Source organism: Poecilia mexicana, unplaced genomic scaffold, assembly GCF_051168715.1.
Source record: "Poecilia mexicana isolate PSO_F unplaced genomic scaffold, ASM5116871v1 scaffold_4, whole genome shotgun sequence".
Classification (NCBI taxonomy): domain Eukaryota; kingdom Metazoa; phylum Chordata; class Actinopteri; order Cyprinodontiformes; family Poeciliidae; genus Poecilia; species Poecilia mexicana.
In genome coordinates, this window is record NW_028263373.1 from 19,522,607 (window position 1) to 19,542,808 (window position 20,202).

Here is a 20,202-nt window from a genome sequence, read left to right on the forward strand (position 1 = left end):
ACAAAATAAAACCACATTTAGGCCACTCAGCAAAACATCTGCAATAAAGCTAACTAACATTGCAAGATGGCTATTCATTTGCAATATGAAACTGTCCTAGTTCAGTCATGTTTGCTTTGTCACGCAATGGGTTGTTTGTTTTTTGTTCTTGTTGGACATTCAGCCATGAAGGACTGAAAGAGACTTTTAAAGGTGGTATGAGCATCGATTCAACATGTACTCTGTGTTAACTCTGTTTCTAGTAGCAGGAGGAGGAGCTTCAGAAGAAAATTCTGTGATGTCACACTTTGAAATGTAAAATGTATTATTTAGTACTGCCCCAGGCTCACCTACCTGTCCAGGTACCCTTTTTTCTGAACAAACATGACTTTTGAACTCTCTTCCTGTCCACAGGAACCAGTGACTTTTATTGTTCCAGATCACATGGCAAAGGATGTGTACCGGTACTTCTCATAGTTTCAAAGACTGTGTACTGCATCACACTCTACAAAGCCAAAGGGAGGATATTTTGGACATTCAGCCATGATGGACTGAAATGGACTTAAAGCTGGTAAGACTATTGATTCAACATGCAGAAATTGATAAATAGATTAAGAATTCATCTTTAAGAAAGATTGATTCCTATTTCAGTCAGAATTTATCAAGACATTCCTTCCTTGGAAATATGTTTTATTTTTGCATTGTGACATGGTGTTTGGAATACATAACAAGTTTAACAATTCATCTAAAATAATTGTGAAATTTGTTTAGAGCTTATTGACCTGACAAAACCTTTCAATACAATTTGTGGTCTTTAAGCACTTCTCACATTTCTCCTGTTGCTGTATGAAGATTAAACCACATATTTTGTTGTAAACAAAATCTAAATTTGTTAAAACTAATTAACAAATTAGTTTTAGTAAAACTGAGGAACAAGTAGTAAATTACACATAAAATAAGAGGATAAATATGTCTTCAATGTGTTGAGTTATTGTTTAAGAAGAACCACGCACAAAGATGGTTTCAAATCCACAAGAGTACAAACTCTTCTTTAATAAATGATGGTAACAAAATAAACAGCGTATATGGTGCTAATCAGAAAACAGAATCCTTTAAAAAAATTGCTCAGTAAAATAAAACCATTAAACCAATAATGTCAACAAACATATACCCCAGAAAACAAACATAGATCATATTTCAATGATTCATAAAACAAAAGCTGATTATAGTAATTATTCAAATTGAGAAGTTAGCCATATTCCATGAAACTTTGGAAAATAATACTTTTGAAACAGAGCATGCAAAAACAAATATGGCAATAATTAAGATTTTTTTAAGGATACCAATTATAATCATAACACATTTATTTACTCTCCAAATACCTTAAGGTGGCTGTTAATAGTACTTTTGTTGATTGTCATAAATCTGTTCTGTAAGTGTTCTTCATATCTTTTACTTGAAGCGCCAAAGACAAAATAAAACCAAATGCAAAGAAAAAGAACGAAAAACATTTCTACTGCACAGAGAGAAAATATTTAGTAAATTCCCACACACTGACAATATTGTAAAAATGATTACTTAATTTGCAAGAAAAGTGGATAAATGTAAAAGCCTCTGCATTTTATGGATTTATCTGGTAGAGGAAAAGCTGGTAAAGGTAGTTAAATTATATTGTGTTAATGATGAACCCAGATCCAAACTGCTTCTGCGAGAGCCCCTTTGTGAACCACTTCTAGATCCTGTCTTGGATCCCGGGGCTGAAGCAACATTGTATGGACTGCTGATACCTCTAGAAGATATAGATGATGCCTGAAGCATTTTCACCCCAGTGCCCTCTTCAACTAGACAGTTATCAAGGATTTCTTTGTAAGAAATTCTAAGTTTGCTTTTGGGACATGTCAAATTTTTTGTATGGTTTTTGACATCCTGGAGCTTTTGTGCCGTTCTTTGGTCCAGCCAATCCATTTTCAAAGCATCCTCGATGCTTCTTCTACAGCCCTTTTCTGGGTCATAAAGCCCCCCTGTTGCAACCTGGAACTCCAGAAATCTCTGCCCCGCCTCATATGGTAGCCACATTTCCTTTATGGCCAGAGCAGCTGACAACTTCTTTTTGGTTTTTAAATCCTCAAAACCAAAATAGGCTTTCTGGGCAGGTTTTAGTTTAGTGACCATGTCATTAGCTATTAAACCCATTTGGGAAGCCTCTTGTATGCTGACCCTCTTGCCATCTGTGGGATTCACAATTCCTCCAGTGCAAGCCTGGGCCTCAAGCAATCTCTGGGCTGTGATAGAATCTACTAGACCCCGATTTAAAGCCTCTGTGATAGAAATCTTCTCTAATGCCTCTGTGTCAAAAATGGCTCCTACAGGCTCCACCTCGCCAACTGGTTCAAGAGGAGGGGACAGAGTGATCGATACATGGGATTCCTGCTTCAGGGAGTCTGAACATTTTTCAGCGACAACGCTGGATGATGAGCGTTTCTCTATGATTGTGGTAGTTTTTGTCGTAGTTGTTTTGGTGACTGTAGGAGATAATGGCCTCGATACAACAGTTGATGAAGAAGATGAGAAAGATGATGTAATCGATGGAACAGGGACTACTGATGTTTTTGAGGTTGATGATGTTACTGAAGATGAGCTTAAAGAACCTGAAATTCCTGAAGTGGATAGCATTGATGAAGAAGAGGATGAGGAAGATGATGTAATCGATGGAACAGGGACTACTGATGTTTTTGAGGTTGATGATGTTACTGAAGATGAGCTTAAAGAAGCTGAAGTTCCTGAAGTGGATAGCATTGATGACGATGAAGATGTAACTGATAATTTTCCTGATGGTTCTGGGATTAAGTTTGATGATGATACAGATGATGATGATGATGAAGATAATGATGATTTGTGTGTAGCCTGATTACAGATGATATCTGCAAATTGATTGATGGTGATAGCTTGTGAGCGATACTGCTCTACAACAGACTGATCAATGACTTGCTTCTCCAGCAGGTCATTGATGTCATATTGTCTTCCAGTTGACCTGTCATTGATAACAAACCGCATGGAGCCATCTGGAGCAGTGATAGTAATCTCTTCCCACTCACATTCCTGCTCTAACAGCTCCAGGTAGGTGTTATAGTCAATATACTTTTTGTCGTATGCTTCACGTATTGTCATCTCTTTACCAGTCTCTGGATCCACAATTATCACTCTCCTCTTTCTTACTGTGTTCTTTTTGCTTGACTCCTGCTTCTTTTTGTCTATGATTGGCAACAGAATAAGCCCAGTTTTCTCATCTGAGATACAACGTTTTTTAAGTTCCAGATAGGTCAGGTTTTCCTCTGTGTTGGGGTCAAAGAAACCTTTAGTGTCATCACTTTCGTCAGTCAGGATCTTATTCATTTCTTCATTAAAATAGCCTCTTCCATATGCAATATTCACATCAATACGGTGGCTGTGTTGGGGATCAATGATACCTCCACTGGCAATCTGGGCCTCCAGCAGACGAATGCCATGACCCTTCTCCACTAGAGAATTTTCTATGGCCTGAAAGAGGGAGATTATCTCACCTGTTACAGGCATTTTGTAACCGGTAACAGCTTTTTCTGCTGAAAGCAGTTTTTCCTTAAACTCTGGCCCAAAAAGCCTTTTATTGTAGGCTTCAGCAACAGTCAGAAAGAGATTATTGACAGGATCAATCATGAAACCTGATGCAGCTTGGGCTTCAAGTAGTTCTAGAGTGGTGCCAGGCCGCAGAAGTCCATTTTTCATAGCTTGATAGATTGATAGGACTTTATTACTGGCTTCATCATAAACCCCTGCTATGCAAGTGGAACCTCCCAAGTATGGCCTAAGGCGATCCTCAATGTCTTGGGTTGTAAGTTTGCCTGCATTCAGCTGATCCACATCTGATTTGCTTAACAACTTTGCTTCTACCAGCTCTATGACAGACACCTCGTTTCGAAGTCCCCTTATAGTTGATTGTTTAGGTTTAGGGAGAAGCAAAAGTCCAGTGCTGGGATCAGATTTACATTTTGTCTTCAGTGATGCATATGTAGTTGGTTGTTGAGTATCTGGGTCTAGATAGCACTTGGGAGACTTATTCAGTGCCTGATAGAGTTCCTCATCAATAAGACCTCGTTTCTTTGCAATGTTTTTTGGTAGGAAAACACTGACACTAGGGTCCAAAATTCCACCAACCGAGTCCTGAGCCTGAAGGAGCTGTAGTGCAGTGTCTTTGTTAATTATTCCCTTTCTCATGGCTTGGCCAGCTGACAGAAATTTGGCAGTATCTGGATCTTGATACCCAATAGCAGCAGTTTCAGCTGAAAACAATATTGATTCATTTTCTTTGTCTACTAGTCCTCTGGCACATGCTTCTTTTACTGTATGTTTCTTATTTGTCCTGGGGTCAATGATGTAACCTGTAGCTGCCTGGGCAAGAAGAAGTTTGTTAGCACTGTCAGATGATATGATTTTCTGTTTTTTTGCTTCTGTGAAGGACATTTGTCCAAGAGGCCCAGCAGCTACACCAGCAATTAATCCTGTCCCTTTTAAAAACATTTTAATATCTACAGAAACCTCTGAAACAGTTCTCTTCCCTTTCATTAGTTGGTCAAATGTTTGTTTGTCCAGAACTCCACAATCTAGGAGCTGCTGTGCTGTGACTGTCTTGTGGACACCATCAAAAAATAATTTGGAGGGGTCAAGCTTCCCTGACACTGGCAAAATATGTAAACCAGTGTGAGTGTTTGTGTTACATTTTGCCTTCAGCGCCCCATAGCTGACATTGTGTTCAGTTTCTGGGTCAAGATAACAAGGAGGATTCTGTTTAAGAGCATGAATGAGTTTTTCATCTAACAGGTTTCGCTTTAAAGCTACATCTTTAGGTAAAAATACACTAAGATTGGGGTCTAAAATTCCTCCAACTGAATCTTGGGCCTGTAAAAGATTTAGGCCAGTTGTCTCACCAATTAAACCTTTTTTCATGGCCTCAAACAATGACATTAACTTTCCTGAACTAGGATCTTTGAAGCCAATGGCAGCACTTTCAGCTGCTAACAGCCTAATTTGGTCTTTAAAATCCACCACTCCTCTGATACATGCCACCTCTACAGTCAATTTCTGCTCTGTTTTAGGGTCAATGATGTGTCCTGTGGCAGCCTGGGCATCCAACAGTAAATTTGCACTGTCTTCTGATATGATCTTCAGTTTCTTAGCTTCTGAAAAAGAAATGTTGCCTTGAGTGCTACTATTTACACCAGCAATGGAACCAGTCCCTTTAAGATTAACCTTCTTATCTGCAGATACCTCTGGGATAGTTTTCTCTCCTTTGATCAACATGTTAAATGTTGATTGGTCAAGAACACCACAATCCAACAACTGTTGTGCTGAAACTGGCTTGCGTAAGCCATCAAACATCATTTTGGAGGGATCTTTCTTTTCAGCAAGAGAAAGAAGCATCAGACCAGTTCGAGGCTCTGTTGGGCATTTTTTCTTTAAAGACCCATAGCTTGCACTATGCTCTGTTTCTGGGTCAATGTAACATTCAGGATTCTGTTTAAGTGCATGAACAAGGTCTTGATCCAAAAGGTTGTGTTTCAGAGCAGTTTCAATAGGGAGGAAAATACTGAGATTTGGATCAAGAATGCCCCCAGCCGATTCCTGGGCCTGCAGCAAACGCACTGCTGTCTTTTTGTCGATTATTGCCTTCTTCATTGCCTCAAACACTGACAGAGATTTTCCAGTGTGAGGATCCTTGAATCCAACAGCAGCAGATTCTGCTGCTAAAAGTTTATCTCGAATACTTCTGTCCACCACTCCTCTTGCACAAGCCTCTTCTACTGTCAATTTCTGATTGGTTATTGGGTCAATAATGTGACCTGTGGCAGCCTGGGCTTCCAGCAACAAATCTGCACTTTCTGGAAGCATTTGCATCTTTTTCTTGGCCTCTGAAATGGACATTTTTCCTAAAGATCCAACTGTGACCCCAGCAATAGACCCTGTTCCTTTTAGAAATAGTTTTTTGTCTACAGAAACCTCTGGGACAGTTTTCTGCCCTTTGATCAACTTCTCAAATGTTGGTTTATCAAGAATGCCACATTCGAATAAGTTCTGCGCAGAGACTGTCTTGCGAACGCCATCAAACATGAGTTTGGAAGGATCTTTCTTTTCAGCAAGAGGAAGAAGCACCAGCCCAGTTCGAGATTCTATTGGGCATTTTTTCTTTAAAGCACCGTAGCTAACACGATGCTCTGTGTCTGGGTCAATATAACACTGTTGGTTCTGTGTGAGTACATGAACAAGGTCTTGATCCAAAAGACTGCATTTCAAAGCAGTTTCTTTTGATAGGAAAACACTCAGATTTGGATCAAGAATGCCCCCTGCAGATTCCTGGGCCTGCAGCAAACACACTGCTGTCTTTTTGTCAATTAATGCCTTCTTCATCGCCTCAAACACTGATAGAGATTTTCCAGTGTGAGGATCCTTGAATCCAACAGCTGCAGCTTCAGCTGCTAAGAGTTTATCTCGAATACTTCTGTCCACCACTCCCCTTGCACAAGCATCTTCTACTGTGAATTTTTGATTGGTCATTGGGTCAATGATGTGACCTGTGGCTGCCTGGGCTTCCAGAAGCAAATCTGCACTCTCTGGGGACATTAGCATCTGCTTCTTTGCCTCTGAAATGGACATTTTTTCTGAAGATCCAACTTTGACACCAGCAATGGATCCTGTTCCTTTTAGAAATATCTTTTTATCTACAGAAACCTCTGGGACAGTTTTCTCCCCCTTGATCAACTTGTTAAATGTTGGTTTGTCAAAGACACCGCATTCTAATAATTGCTGTGCAGAGACTGGCTTGCGAATGCCATCAAACATCAGTTTGGAGGGATCTTTCCTCTCAGTAAGTGGCAGAAGCAGCAGACCGGTATGTGGCTCTGTTTTACATTTTGTCTTTAAATCATCATAAGTAGCATCATGCTCTGTGTCTGGATCAATGTAATACTTGGGATTCTGGTTAAGGGCACGACAGAGCTCTTCATCCAAAAGGTTGCGTGTCTTGGCTGTGTCTTTTGGCAGGAAAACACTGAGATTTGGATCAAGAATACCCCCTGCAGATTCCTGGGCCTGCAACAAACGCACTCCTGTTTTTTTGTCAATTAATGCCTTCTTCATCGCCTCAAACACTGATAGAGATTTTCCAGTGTGAGGATCCTTGAATCCAACAGCTGCAGCTTCAGCTGCTAAGAGTTTGTCTTGATCACGTCTGTCCACCACTCCCCTTGCACAAGCCTCTTCTACTGTCAATTTCTGATTGGTCTTTGGATCAATGATGTGACCTGTGGCTGCCTGGGCTTCCAGTAGCAAATCTGCACTCTCTGGGGGCACGAGCATCTGTTTCTTTGCCTCTGAAATGGACATTTTTTCTGAAGATCCAACTTTGACACCAGCAATGGATCCTGTTCCTTTTAGAAATATCTTTTTATCTACAGAAACCTCTGGGACAGTTTTCTCCCCCTTGATCAACTTGTTAAATGTTGGTTTGTCAAGAACACCGCATTCTAATAATTGCTGTGCAGAGACTGGCTTGCGAATGCCATCAAACATCAGTTTGGAGGGATCTTTCCTCTCAGTAAGTGGCAGAAGCAGCAGACCGGTATGTGGCTCTGTTTTACAATGTGTCTTTAAATCACCATAAGTAGCATCACGCTCTGTGTCTGGATCAATGTAATACTTGGGATTCTGGTTAAGGGCACGACAGAGCTCTTCATCCAAAAGGTTGCGTGTCTTGGCTGTGTCTTTTGGCAGGAAAACACTGAGATTTGGATCAAGAATACCCCCTGCAGATTCCTGGGCCTGCAACAAACGCACTCCTGTTTTTTTGTCAATTAATGCCTTCTTCATCGCCTCAAACACTGATAGAGATTTTCCAGTGTGAGGATCCTTGAATCCAACAGCTGCAGCTTCAGCTGCTAAGAGTTTGTCTTGATCACATCTGTCCACCACTCCCCTTGCACAAGCCTCTTCTACTGTCAATTTCTGATTGGTCTTTGGATCAATGATGTGACCTGTGGCTGCCTGGGCTTCCAGTAGCAAATCTGCACTCTCTGGGGGCACGAGCATCTGTTTCTTTGCCTCTGAAATGGACATTTTTTCTGAAGATCCAACTTTGACACCAGCAATGGATCCTGTTCCTTTTAGAAATATCTTTTTATCTACAGAAACCTCTGGGACAGTTTTCTCCCCCTTGATCAACTTGTTAAATGTTGGTTTGTCAAGAACACCGCATTCTAATAATTGCTGTGCAGAGACTGGCTTGCGAATGCCATCAAACATCAGTTTGGAGGGATCTTTCCTCTCAGTAAGTGGCAGAAGCAGCAGACCGGTATGTGGCTCTGTTTTACATTTTGTCTTTAAATCACCATAAGTAGCATCACGCTCTGTGTCTGGATCAATGTAATACTTGGGATTCTGGTTAAGGGCACGACAGAGCTCTTCATCCAAAAGGTTGCGTGTCTTGGCTGTGTCTTTTGGCAGGAAAACACTGAGATCTGGATCAAGAATACCCCCTGCAGATTCCTGGGCCTGCAACAAACGCACTCCTGTTTTTTTGTCAATTAATGCCTTCTTCATCGCCTCAAACACTGATAGAGATTTTCCAGTGTGAGGATCCTTGAATCCAACAGCTGCAGCTTCAGCTGCTAAGAGTTTGTCTTGATCACGTCTGTCCACCACTCCCCTTGCACAAGCCTCTTCTACTGTCAATTTCTGATTGGTCTTTGGATCAATGATGTGACCTGTGGCTGCCTGGGCTTCCAGTAGCAAATCTGCACTCTCTGGGGGCACGAGCATCTGTTTCTTTGCCTCTGAAATGGACATTTTTTCTGAAGATCCAACTTTGACACCAGCAATGGATCCTGTTCCTTTTAGAAATATCTTTTTATCTACAGAAACCTCTGGGACAGTTTTCTCCCCCTTGATCAACTTGTTAAATGTTGGTTTGTCAAGAACACCGCATTCTAATAATTGCTGTGCAGAGACTGGCTTGCGAATGCCATCAAACATCAGTTTGGAGGGATCTTTCCTCTCAGTAAGTGGCAGAAGCAGCAGACCGGTATGTGGCTCTGTTTTACAATGTGTCTTTAAATCACCATAAGTAGCATCACGCTCTGTGTCTGGATCAATGTAATACTTGGGATTCTGGTTAAGGGCACGACAGAGCTCTTCATCCAAAAGGTTGCGTGTCTTGGCTGTGTCTTTTGGCAGGAAAACACTGAGATTTGGATCAAGAATACCCCCTGCAGATTCCTGGGCCTGCAACAAACGCACTCCTGTTTTTTTGTCAATTAATGCCTTCTTCATCGCCTCAAACACTGATAGAGATTTTCCAGTGTGAGGATCCTTGAATCCAACAGCTGCAGCTTCAGCTGCTAAGAGTTTGTCTTGATCACATCTGTCCACCACTCCCCTTGCACAAGCCTCTTCTACTGTCAATTTCTGATTGGTCTTTGGATCAATGATGTGACCTGTGGCTGCCTGGGCTTCCAGTAGCAAATCTGCACTCTCTGGGGGCACGAGCATCTGTTTCTTTGCCTCTGAAATGGACATTTTTTCTGAAGATCCAACTTTGACACCAGCAATGGATCCTGTTCCTTTTAGAAATATCTTTTTATCTACAGAAACCTCTGGGACAGTTTTCTCCCCCTTGATCAACTTGTTAAATGTTGGTTTGTCAAGAACACCGCATTCTAATAATTGCTGTGCAGAGACTGGCTTGCGAATGCCATCAAACATCAGTTTGGAGGGATCTTTCCTCTCAGTAAGTGGCAGAAGCAGCAGACCGGTATGTGGCTCTGTTTTACATTTTGTCTTTAAATCACCATAAGTAGCATCACGCTCTGTGTCTGGATCAATGTAATACTTGGGATTCTGGTTAAGGGCACGACAGAGCTCTTCATCCAAAAGGTTGCGTGTCTTGGCTGTGTCTTTTGGCAGGAAAACACTGAGATCTGGATCAAGAATACCCCCTGCAGATTCCTGGGCCTGCAACAAACGCACTCCTGTTTTTTTGTCAATTAATGCCTTCTTCATCGCCTCAAACACTGATAGAGATTTTCCAGTGTGAGGATCCTTGAATCCAACAGCTGCAGCTTCAGCTGCTAAGAGTTTGTCTTGATCACGTCTGTCCACCACTCCCCTTGCACAAGCCTCTTCTACTGTCAATTTCTGATTGGTCTTTGGATCAATGATGTGACCTGTGGCTGCCTGGGCTTCCAGTAGCAAATCTGCACTCTCTGGGGGCACGAGCATCTGTTTCTTTGCCTCTGAAATGGACATTTTTTCTGAAGATCCAACTTTGACACCAGCAATGGATCCTCTTCCTTTTAGATATATCTTTTTATCTTCAGAAACTTCTGGGACAGTTTTCTCCCCTTTGATCAACTTGTTAAATGTTGGTTTGTCAAGAACACCGCATTCTAATAATTGCTGTGCAGAGACTGGCTTGCGAATGCCATCAAACATCAGTTTGGAGGGATCTTTCCTCTCAGTAAGTGGCAGAAGCAGCAGACCGGTATGTGGCTCTGTTTTACAATGTGTCTTTAAATCACCATAAGTAGCATCACGTTCTGTGTCTGGATCAATGTAATACTTGGGATTCTGGTTAAGGGCACGACAGAGCTCTTCATCCAAAAGGTTGCGTGTCTTGGCTGTGTCTTTTGGCAGGAAAACACTGAGATTTGGATCAAGAATACCCCCTGCAGATTCCTGGGCCTGCAACAAACGCACTCCTGTTTTTTTGTCAATTAATGCCTTCTTCATCGCCTCAAACACTGATAGAGATTTTCCAGTGTGAGGATCCTTGAATCCAACAGCTGCAGCTTCAGCTGCTAAGAGTTTGTCTTGATCACATCTGTCCACCACTCCCCTTGCACAAGCCTCTTCTACTGTCAATTTCTGATTGGTCTTTGGATCAATGATGTGACCTGTGGCTGCCTGGGCTTCCAGTAGCAAATCTGCACTCTCTGGGGGCACGAGCATCTGTTTCTTTGCCTCTGAAATGGACATTTTTTCTGAAGATCCAACTTTGACACCAGCAATGGATCCTGTTCCTTTTAGAAATATCTTTTTATCTACAGAAACCTCTGGGACAGTTTTCTCCCCCTTGATCAACTTGTTAAATGTTGGTTTGTCAAGAACACCGCATTCTAATAATTGCTGTGCAGAGACTGGCTTGCGAATGCCATCAAACATCAGTTTGGAGGGATCTTTCCTCTCAGTAAGTGGCAGAAGCAGCAGACCGGTATGTGGCTCTGTTTTACATTTTGTCTTTAAATCACCATAAGTAGCATCACGCTCTGTGTCTGGATCAATGTAATACTTGGGATTCTGGTTAAGGGCACGACAGAGCTCTTCATCCAAAAGGTTGCGTGTCTTGGCTGTGTCTTTTGGCAGGAAAACACTGAGATTTGGATCAAGAATACCCCCTGCAGATTCCTGGGCCTGCAACAAACGCACTCCTGTTTTTTTGTCAATTAATGCCTTCTTCATCGCCTCAAACACTGATAGAGATTTTCCAGTGTGAGGATCCTTGAATCCAACAGCTGCAGCTTCAGCTGCTAAGAGTTTGTCTTGATCACATCTGTCCACCACTCCCCTTGCACAAGCCTCTTCTACTGTCAATTTCTGATTGGTCTTTGGATCAATGATGTGACCTGTGGCTGCCTGGGCTTCCAGTAGCAAATCTGCACTCTCTGGGGGCACGAGCATCTGTTTCTTTGCCTCTGAAATGGACATTTTTTCTGAAGATCCAACTTTGACACCAGCAATGGATCCTGTTCCTTTTAGAAATATCTTTTTATCTACAGAAACCTCTGGGACAGTTTTCTCCCCCTTGATCAACTTGTTAAATGTTGGTTTGTCAAGAACACCGCATTCTAATAATTGCTGTGCAGAGACTGGCTTGCGAATGCCATCAAACATCAGTTTGGAGGGATCTTTCCTCTCAGTAAGTGGCAGAAGCAGCAGACCGGTATGTGGCTCTGTTTTACATTTTGTCTTTAAATCATCATAAGTAGCATCACGCTCTGTGTCTGGATCAATGTAATACTTGGGATTCTGGTTAAGGGCACGACAGAGCTCTTCATCCAAAAGGTTGCGTGTCTTGGCTGTGTCTTTTGGCAGGAAAACACTGAGATTTGGATCAAGAATACCCCCTGCAGATTCCTGGGCCTGCAACAAACGCACTCCTGTTTTTTTGTCAATTAATGCCTTCTTCATCGCCTCAAACACTGATAGAGATTTTCCAGTGTGAGGATCCTTGAATCCAACAGCTGCAGCTTCAGCTGCTAAGAGTTTGTCTTGATCACGTCTGTCCACCACTCCCCTTGCACAAGCCTCTTCTACTGTCAATTTCTGATTGGTCTTTGGATCAATGATGTGACCTGTGGCTGCCTGGGCTTCCAGTAGCAAATCTGCACTCTCTAGGGGCACGAGCATCTGTTTCTTTGCCTCTGAAATGGACATTTTTTCTGAAGATCCAACTTTGACACCAGCAATGGATCCTCTTCCTTTTAGATATATCTTTTTATCTTCAGAAACTTCTGGGACAGTTTTCTCCCCTTTGATCAACTTGTTAAATGTTGGTTTGTCAAGAACACCGCATTCTAATAATTGCTGTGCAGAGACTGGCTTGCGAAGGCCATCAAACATCAGTTTGGAGGGATCTTTCCTCTCAGTAAGTGGCAGAAGAAGCAGATTAGTTTGTGGCTCTGTTTTACATTTTGTCTTCAAATCACTGTAAGTAGCATCACGCTCTGTGTCTGGATCAATGTAATGCCTAGGATTCTGGTTAAGGGCACGACAGAGCTCTTCATCCAAAAGGTTGCGTGTCTTGGCTGTGTCTTTTGGCAGGAAAACACTGAGATTTGGATCAAGAATACCCCCTGCAGATTCCTGGGCCTGCAGCAAACACACTCCTGTTTTTTTGTCAATTAATGCCTTCTTCATCGCCTCAAACACTGATAGAGATTTTCCAGTGTGAGGATCCTTGAATCCGACAGCTGCAGCTTCTGCTGCTAAGAGTTTGTGTTGATCACATCTGTCAACTACTCCCCTTGCACAAGCCTCTTCTACTGTCAATTTCTGATTTGTCATTGGGTCAATGATGTGACCTGTGGCAGCCTGGGCTTCCAGAAGCAAATCTGCACTCTCTGGGGGCATGAGCATCTGTTTCTTTGCCTCTGAAATGGACATTTTTTCTGAAGATCCAACTTTGACACCAGCAATGGATCCTGTTCCTTTTAGAAATATCTTTTTATCTTCAGAAACTTCTGGGACAGTTTTCTCCCCCTTGATCAACTTGCTAAACGTTGGTTTGTCAAGAACACCACATTCCAACAATTCTTGAGCTGAGACTGGTTTACGAACCCCATCAAAAATCAGTGTGGAGGGATCTTTCCTCTCAGTAAGTGGCAGAAGCAGCAGACCGGTATGTGGCTCTGTTTTACATTTTGTCTTTAAATCACCATAAGTAGCATCACGCTCTGTGTCTGGATCAATGTAATGTTTGGGATTCTGGTTAAGGGCATGACAGAGCTCTTCATCCAAAAGTTTACGCTTTATGGCTGTGTCTTTTGGCAGGAAAACACTGATATTTGGATCAAGAATACCCCCTGCAGATTCCTGGGCCTGCAACAAACGCACTCCTGTTTTTTTGTCAATTATTGCTTTCTTCATCGCGTCAAATACTGATACAGTTTTTCCAGTGTGAGGATCCTTGAATCCAACAGCTGCAGCTTCAGCTGCTAAGAGTTTGTCTTGATCACGTCTGTCCACCACTCCCCTTGCACAAGCCTCTTCTACTGTCAATTTCTGATTGGTCTTTGGATCAATGATGTGACCTGTGGCTGCCTGGGCTTCCAGTAGCAAATCTGCACTCTCTAGGGGCACGAGCATCTGTTTCTTTGCCTCTGAAATGGACATTTTTTCTGAAGATCCAACTTTGACACCAGCAATGGATCCTCTTCCTTTTAGATATATCTTTTTATCTTCAGAAACTTCTGGGACAGTTTTCTCCCCTTTGATCAACTTGTTAAATGTTGGTTTGTCAAGAACACCGCATTCTAATAATTGCTGTGCAGAGACTGGCTTGCGAAGGCCATCAAACATCAGTTTTGAGGGATCTTTCCTCTCAGTAAGTGGCAGAAGAAGCAGATTAGTTTGTGGCTCTGTTTTACATTTTGTCTTCAAATCACTGTAAGTAGCATCACGCTCTGTGTCTGGATCAATGTAATGTTTGGGATTCTGGTTAAGTGCATGACAGAGCTCTTCATCCAAAAGTTTACGCTTTATGGCTGTGTCTTTTGGCAGGAAAACACTGATATTTGGATCAAGAATACCCCCTGCAGATTCCTGGGCCTGCAACAAACGCACTCCTGTTTTTTTGTCAATTATTGCTTTCTTCATCGCGTCAAATACTGATACAGTTTTTCCAGTGTAAGGATCCCTGAATCCTACAGCTGCAGCTTCAGCTGCTAAGAGTTTGTCTTGATCACGTCTGTCCACCACTCCCCTTGCACAAGCCTCTTCTACTGTCAATTTCTGATTTGTCATTGGGTCAATGATGTGACCTGTGGCAGCCTGGGCTTCCAGAAGCAAATCTGCACTCTCTGGGGGCATGAGCATCTGTTTCTTTGCCTCTGAAATGGACATTTTTTCTGAAGATCCAACTTTGACACCAGCAATGGATCCTGTTCCTTTTAGAAATATCTTTTTATCTTCAGAAACTTCTGGGACAGTTTTCTCCCCCTTGATCAACTTGCTAAACGTTGGTTTGTCAAGAACACCACATTCCAACAATTCTTGAGCTGAGACTGGTTTACGAACCCCATCAAAAATCAGTGTGGAGGGATCTTTCCTCTCAGTAAGTGGCAGAAGCAGCAGACCGGTATGTGGCTCTGTTTTACATTTTGTCTTTAAATCATCATAAGTAGCATCACGCTCTGTGTCTGGATCAATGTAATGTTTGGGATTCTGGTTAAGGGCATGACAGAGCTCTTCATCCAAAAGTTTACGCTTTATGGCTGTGTCTTTTGGCAGGAAAACACTGATATTTGGATCAAGAATACCCCCTGCAGATTCCTGGGCCTGCAACAAACGCACTCCTGTTTTTTTGTCAATTATTGCTTTCTTCATCGCGTCAAATACTGATACAGTTTTTCCAGTGTGAGGATCCCTGAATCCTACAGCTGCAGCTTCAGCTGCTAAGAGTTTGTCTTGATCACGTCTGTCCACCACTCCCCTTGCACAAGCCTCTTCTACTGTGAATTTCTGATTGGTCATTGGGTCAATGATATGACCTGTGGCAGCTTGAGCTTCCAGCAACAAATCTGCACTATCTGGGGGCACGAGCATCTGTTTCTTTGCCTCTGAAATAGACATTTTTTCTGAAGATCCAACTTTGACACCAGCAATGGATCCTGTTCCTTTTAGAGATATATTTTTATCTACAGAAACCTCCGGGACAGTTTTCTCCCCTTTGATCAACTTGTTAAACGTTGGTTTGTCAAGAACACCACATTCCAACAATTGTCGAGCAGAGACTGGTTTGCGAACGCCATCAAACATCAGTTTGGAGGGATCTTTCCTCTCAGTAAGTGGCAGAAGAAGCAGATTAGTTTGTGGCTCTGTTTTACATTTTGTCTTCAAATCACTGTAAGTAGCATCACGCTCTGTGTCTGGATCAATGTAATGCCTGGGATTCTGGTTAAGGGCACGACAGAGCTCTTCATCCAAAAGGTTGCGCTTTATGGCTGTGTCTTTTGGCAGGAAAACACTGAGATTTGGATCAAGAATACCCCCTGCAGATTCCTGGGCCTGCAACAAACGCACTCCTGTCTTTTTGTCAGTTAATGCCTTCTTCATCGCCTCAAACACTGATAGAGATTTTCCAGTGTGAGGATCCTTGAATCCGACAGCTGCAGCTTCTGCTGCTAAGAGTTTGTCTTGATCACATCTGTCAACTACTCCCCGTGCACAAGCCTCTTCTACTGTCAATTTCTGATTTGTCATTGGGTCAATGATGTGACCTGTGGCTGCCTGGGCTTCCAGAATCAAATCTGCACTCTCTGGCGGCATGAGCATCTGTTTCTTTGCCTCTGAAACATTCATTTTTCCTAAAGACCCTATTGTGACACCAGCAATGGATCCTGTTCCTTTTAGGGGTATCTTTTTATCCACAGATACTTCTCGAACAGTTTTGTCTCCCTTCATTAGTTCGTTCAAAGTTGGTTTGTCCAGTACCCCACAATCAAATAACTGCTTTGCTGTTACAGGCTTTCTTACACCATCAAAGATCAATTTTGAAGGATCTAACTTTTCAGGGATAGGTAAAAGTAACAAACCTGTATGTGGTTCTATCTTGCAACCTTCTTTCAGTGCTTGATAGCTGACATGTTGCTCTGTTTCAGGGTCAACATAATATTCAGGCTTCTGGTTTAGAGCTTTACAGAGATTTTTATCTAAAAGATTGTGTTTAATAGCTGTGTCTCTTGGTAGGAATACACTAAAATTAGGATCAAGGATTCCTCCAACTGACTCTTGAGCCTGCAGAAGTCGTATTGCAGTCTTTTCATCTATAAGTCCGTTTTTCATGAGCTGAAAAACTGAAATAGGTTTGGGTTTATTAGGATCCTTATAACCAGTTGCTGCAGCTTCTGATGCCAATAATCTGTCCAGGTCATTTATGTCCACTACTCCCTTTGAACAAGCCTCTTCAACAGTCAACTTTTTGTTGGCCTTTGGGTCAATTATGTGACCAGTAGCAGCCTGTGCATCAAGTAGCAAATCTGCGCATTCATCGGACAGTAGCATTTGTTTTTTTGCTTCAGTTAGGGACATTTTACGCTGACCGCTTACTATAACACCTGCTATTGGCCCAGTGCCCTTTAAATTAACAGTTTTGTCTTCAGAAACCTCAGATATTGTTTTCTTTCCATTTTTAAGAGCTTTATATGTTGGCTTGTCAAGAACCTGACAATCAAACAGATTCTTGGCAGTAACAGGTTTCCGAACGCCATCAAATACAAGGTTAGAAGGATCCACTTTCTCAGGAATAGGGAGAAGACAAAGACCTGTATGTGGCTCTATTTTACATCTTCTTTTCATTGCCATATAGGTCACACCTTCTTCAGTTTCTGGGTCTAGATAGAGCTCTGGCCTCTGATTCAGAGCATTACACATGCTTTCATCAATGAGGTTACGCTCAGTGGCAATGTCTCTAGGGAGGAACACACTAAGTATAGGATCCAAAATCCCCCCAACAGACTCCTGGGCTTGTAACAGACGCAGAGCTGTATTTTTGTCAATAACTCCCTGTTTCATTGCCTGAAACACTGACAGTGGTTTGTTTTTGCCAGGCTCAGCGTATCCAACAGCTGCCGCTTCTGCTGCAAGTAACCTCTCTTTGTCCTCATCATCAATAACTCCTTGATTATATGCTTCTGTCACTGTTAACTTCTGATTGGTTCTTGGGTCAATGATGTGCCCTGTAGCAGCTTGTGCATCGAGAAGTAAGTCGATGCTATCTGGTGGAAGAAGATTTTCTTTCTTGGCTTCAGTAAATGTCAGTTTGAAAAGTGGCTTAATGCTAAACCCTGGACCTTTTGGACTTTCAATTATCACCCCAGCTATTGGCCCTGTGCCTTTAAGAAGGACTTTTTTCTCAGCAGACACTTCTGGAACTGTCTTATGTCCCTTCAGAAGGTGGTTATATGTTGGTTTGTCTAAAACTCCAGAGTCAAGTAATTGCTTTGCAGTGACTGGCTTGCGGACTCCATCAAAAACCACAGAGGAGGCATCTGGGGTTGGAGGCTCTCTAGTTTGCTTTAGCTCAGTCTCCATGGTCTGTCTAACAATTGTCCCATCATGCAGTTGTTTTTGGAGGACTGATAGTCTACTCTTATGTTTCTCCTCAAGTTCCCTGTGTTCTTTCATCAACCTCTCTATCTCACTTTTTAAGGATTTCTTATCCTTCTCAAGAATATCCTTGTCAGTGTCATACTGCCTTATCAAACTTTGTTTGCTATCACATTGATCCTTCCAAAAATTCAAATCTCTCTTCCCCCTCTCAATGTCCTCTTGTAGACGTTGCTTGTTGCGAAGCTCTAACTCGTGGGAATGTTTCATGTGGTTCAGTTCTTCCTGTAGTCTTAGCATTTGCTCTTTGTCAAATTCAAACCGTTGCAATTTCAGCGACAAAGAATCTTTTTCACTTACAATCTCACTGTACTTGGACTGAAGGGACTGTAATGATGTGTGTGTCTGCAGAAGATAAAAAGAAGAAGAAACAATAACAAATCATTAGTTACTTTATACATTTTTACATTAGATTAAATACATTGTTCATTTTGGTCATTGACTCTGTGACATTTATATATTGACAAATACCACACATACGCTTTTCATCTATGGAAAGAAAAATAACAAAAAACTAGAGTTATGCATTTTTACAAGTAGCCTGACTTCCCTGTCCTATAAGGTTTTTTTTTTTTGGTTTTTTTAAATTTAGCAACTTTTTACTTAGTTTTAGTCCTGTACCTGGCCATTTTAAGAGGAATGTTTTAGATTATTAGGTTAGTTCAACAAATAAAAGGCTATTAAAGGCTTCTAAGCATATGGGACAGTGAAGTGCTGTGACAGTCCAAAACCCTTGCAGTACTATGTAAAGCCCTTTTCTAAGCAAAACATTTTTTACACATATTACCAGCCAGATTTCTTAGCAAAATGAAAGAAATTAAACACATTACCCCCTCTTTAGAGGCTCTTCATTAGCTGGCACTAAACTTTTATTATAATTATTTAAAATTTTATTGATGTCTTTTCAAGATGGCTCTAGACCTGAATGACAATTCACACACATTTCCACCATAAATTTGTTGTTGTAACCTGAGTTCCTCAGCTAAGGCTCTAATGGTCATATCACAACTTTAGTTTAGAAAACAAGGGGATCAATTTTTTTTAGTTAGGGCAACATTTGTATTGGAGTAATTTGCTAGAGGAGATCAAATTTAATTAATTTAATTAACCTGGTTAAAAAATAATTTTATTAATATTGGTGTGTATTGCAGACTTCTGCCCAGATCCCTCTTGAAAATGAGGTCTGGATCTCAACAGGGTTTACCTGGTTAAATAAAGGCAATGAAAATAAAATAAAAAAAATTACAAAGTCATTTTCATTTTTCAAATCCTTCTTAAATGGATAGTTTTAAATGTGGGCTTTTTCTGTGTCTGAGGTAACATGTCTTCTGGATACCTAAGGTTTGATCATCTTTAAATTAATGGCAATAACTTAAACATTATGTTTACCTTTAACTATTTCTGAATATTTATTTTTGATTCAAAGTGGTATTTAACTTTTATTGAAAGGTCTTAATAAAATGTGTTGTTATTATTATTATTATTATTATAGAGGTACATTGAGAAGATATGTTGGCCTAAATTTAAAATTCTGCACAGTACTTTGTGCTTTGAAATTTTGGCTGTACCTTAAATAAAAGTAACAAATTTTTCATCGCATTATACATTTTTGCTTTCACTGTAAATATTTTTATCTTATTTTATTTTATTTTTTTTGGCTGCAATTTAGAACTTAAAAAAGTCAAAGTCGACAATGATGCAATAAATAAAAAAGCAAATATGTGTGATATGCAATTTTTAGCTGTCTTCCTAAGACGACAAAATAAAAAAAGCAATACTACAAATTACTCTGCTAAAATAAGAAACCACATTTAAATCACTCACTCCCACACTGACTATTTTCAAGAGAATGAAGAAACAATACTGAATCTGCAACATGAAGCAAGCTCAACTATAGAAAATTTGAATACTACTCTATAAATTTGCAAACCAACATTGATATATAAAACTAGTAGATTGGTGTCATTCAAGACAATGTGTCTGAAATAGTTTAAACATTTACATGTTAAATGCATGTCATTGCTGTTTTGCAGGTTTGGAAAGATTTTTAGGCAGATGAGATCACATGACAAAATCAACAATAATCAAGCTGGAGCAAAGCGGAGAATTGCAGTGGCAATGCGACATAATTGATCAGTCTGGGAAATCAGAATTGAAGACCACAAGCATGCATGTTTGCAAACTGTGGAGAGTGACAAGGCGATATCAGCAGAGATTGTTTGCATGCAAATAAATGACATCTAAGATATTTAAACA

At 41.1% G+C, this 20,202-nt stretch overlaps 1 protein-coding gene across 2 annotated transcripts in view; it reads right to left on the minus strand.

Moving 5' to 3' along the window:
• Positions 1-997: 997 nt before the first annotated feature.
• The window catches only part of dspb (desmoplakin b), a 35,802-nt gene continuing 16,597 nt past the window's right edge, over positions 998-20,202 (minus strand). For both annotated transcript variants that reach the window (XM_088005059.1, XM_088005058.1), the window contains exon 24: positions 998-18,291. In XM_088005059.1, coding sequence (XP_087861185.1) covers positions 1,609-18,291 — 16,683 coding nt within the window. In that variant the 3' untranslated portion in view covers positions 998-1,608. The remainder of the gene's footprint in view (positions 18,292-20,202) is intronic.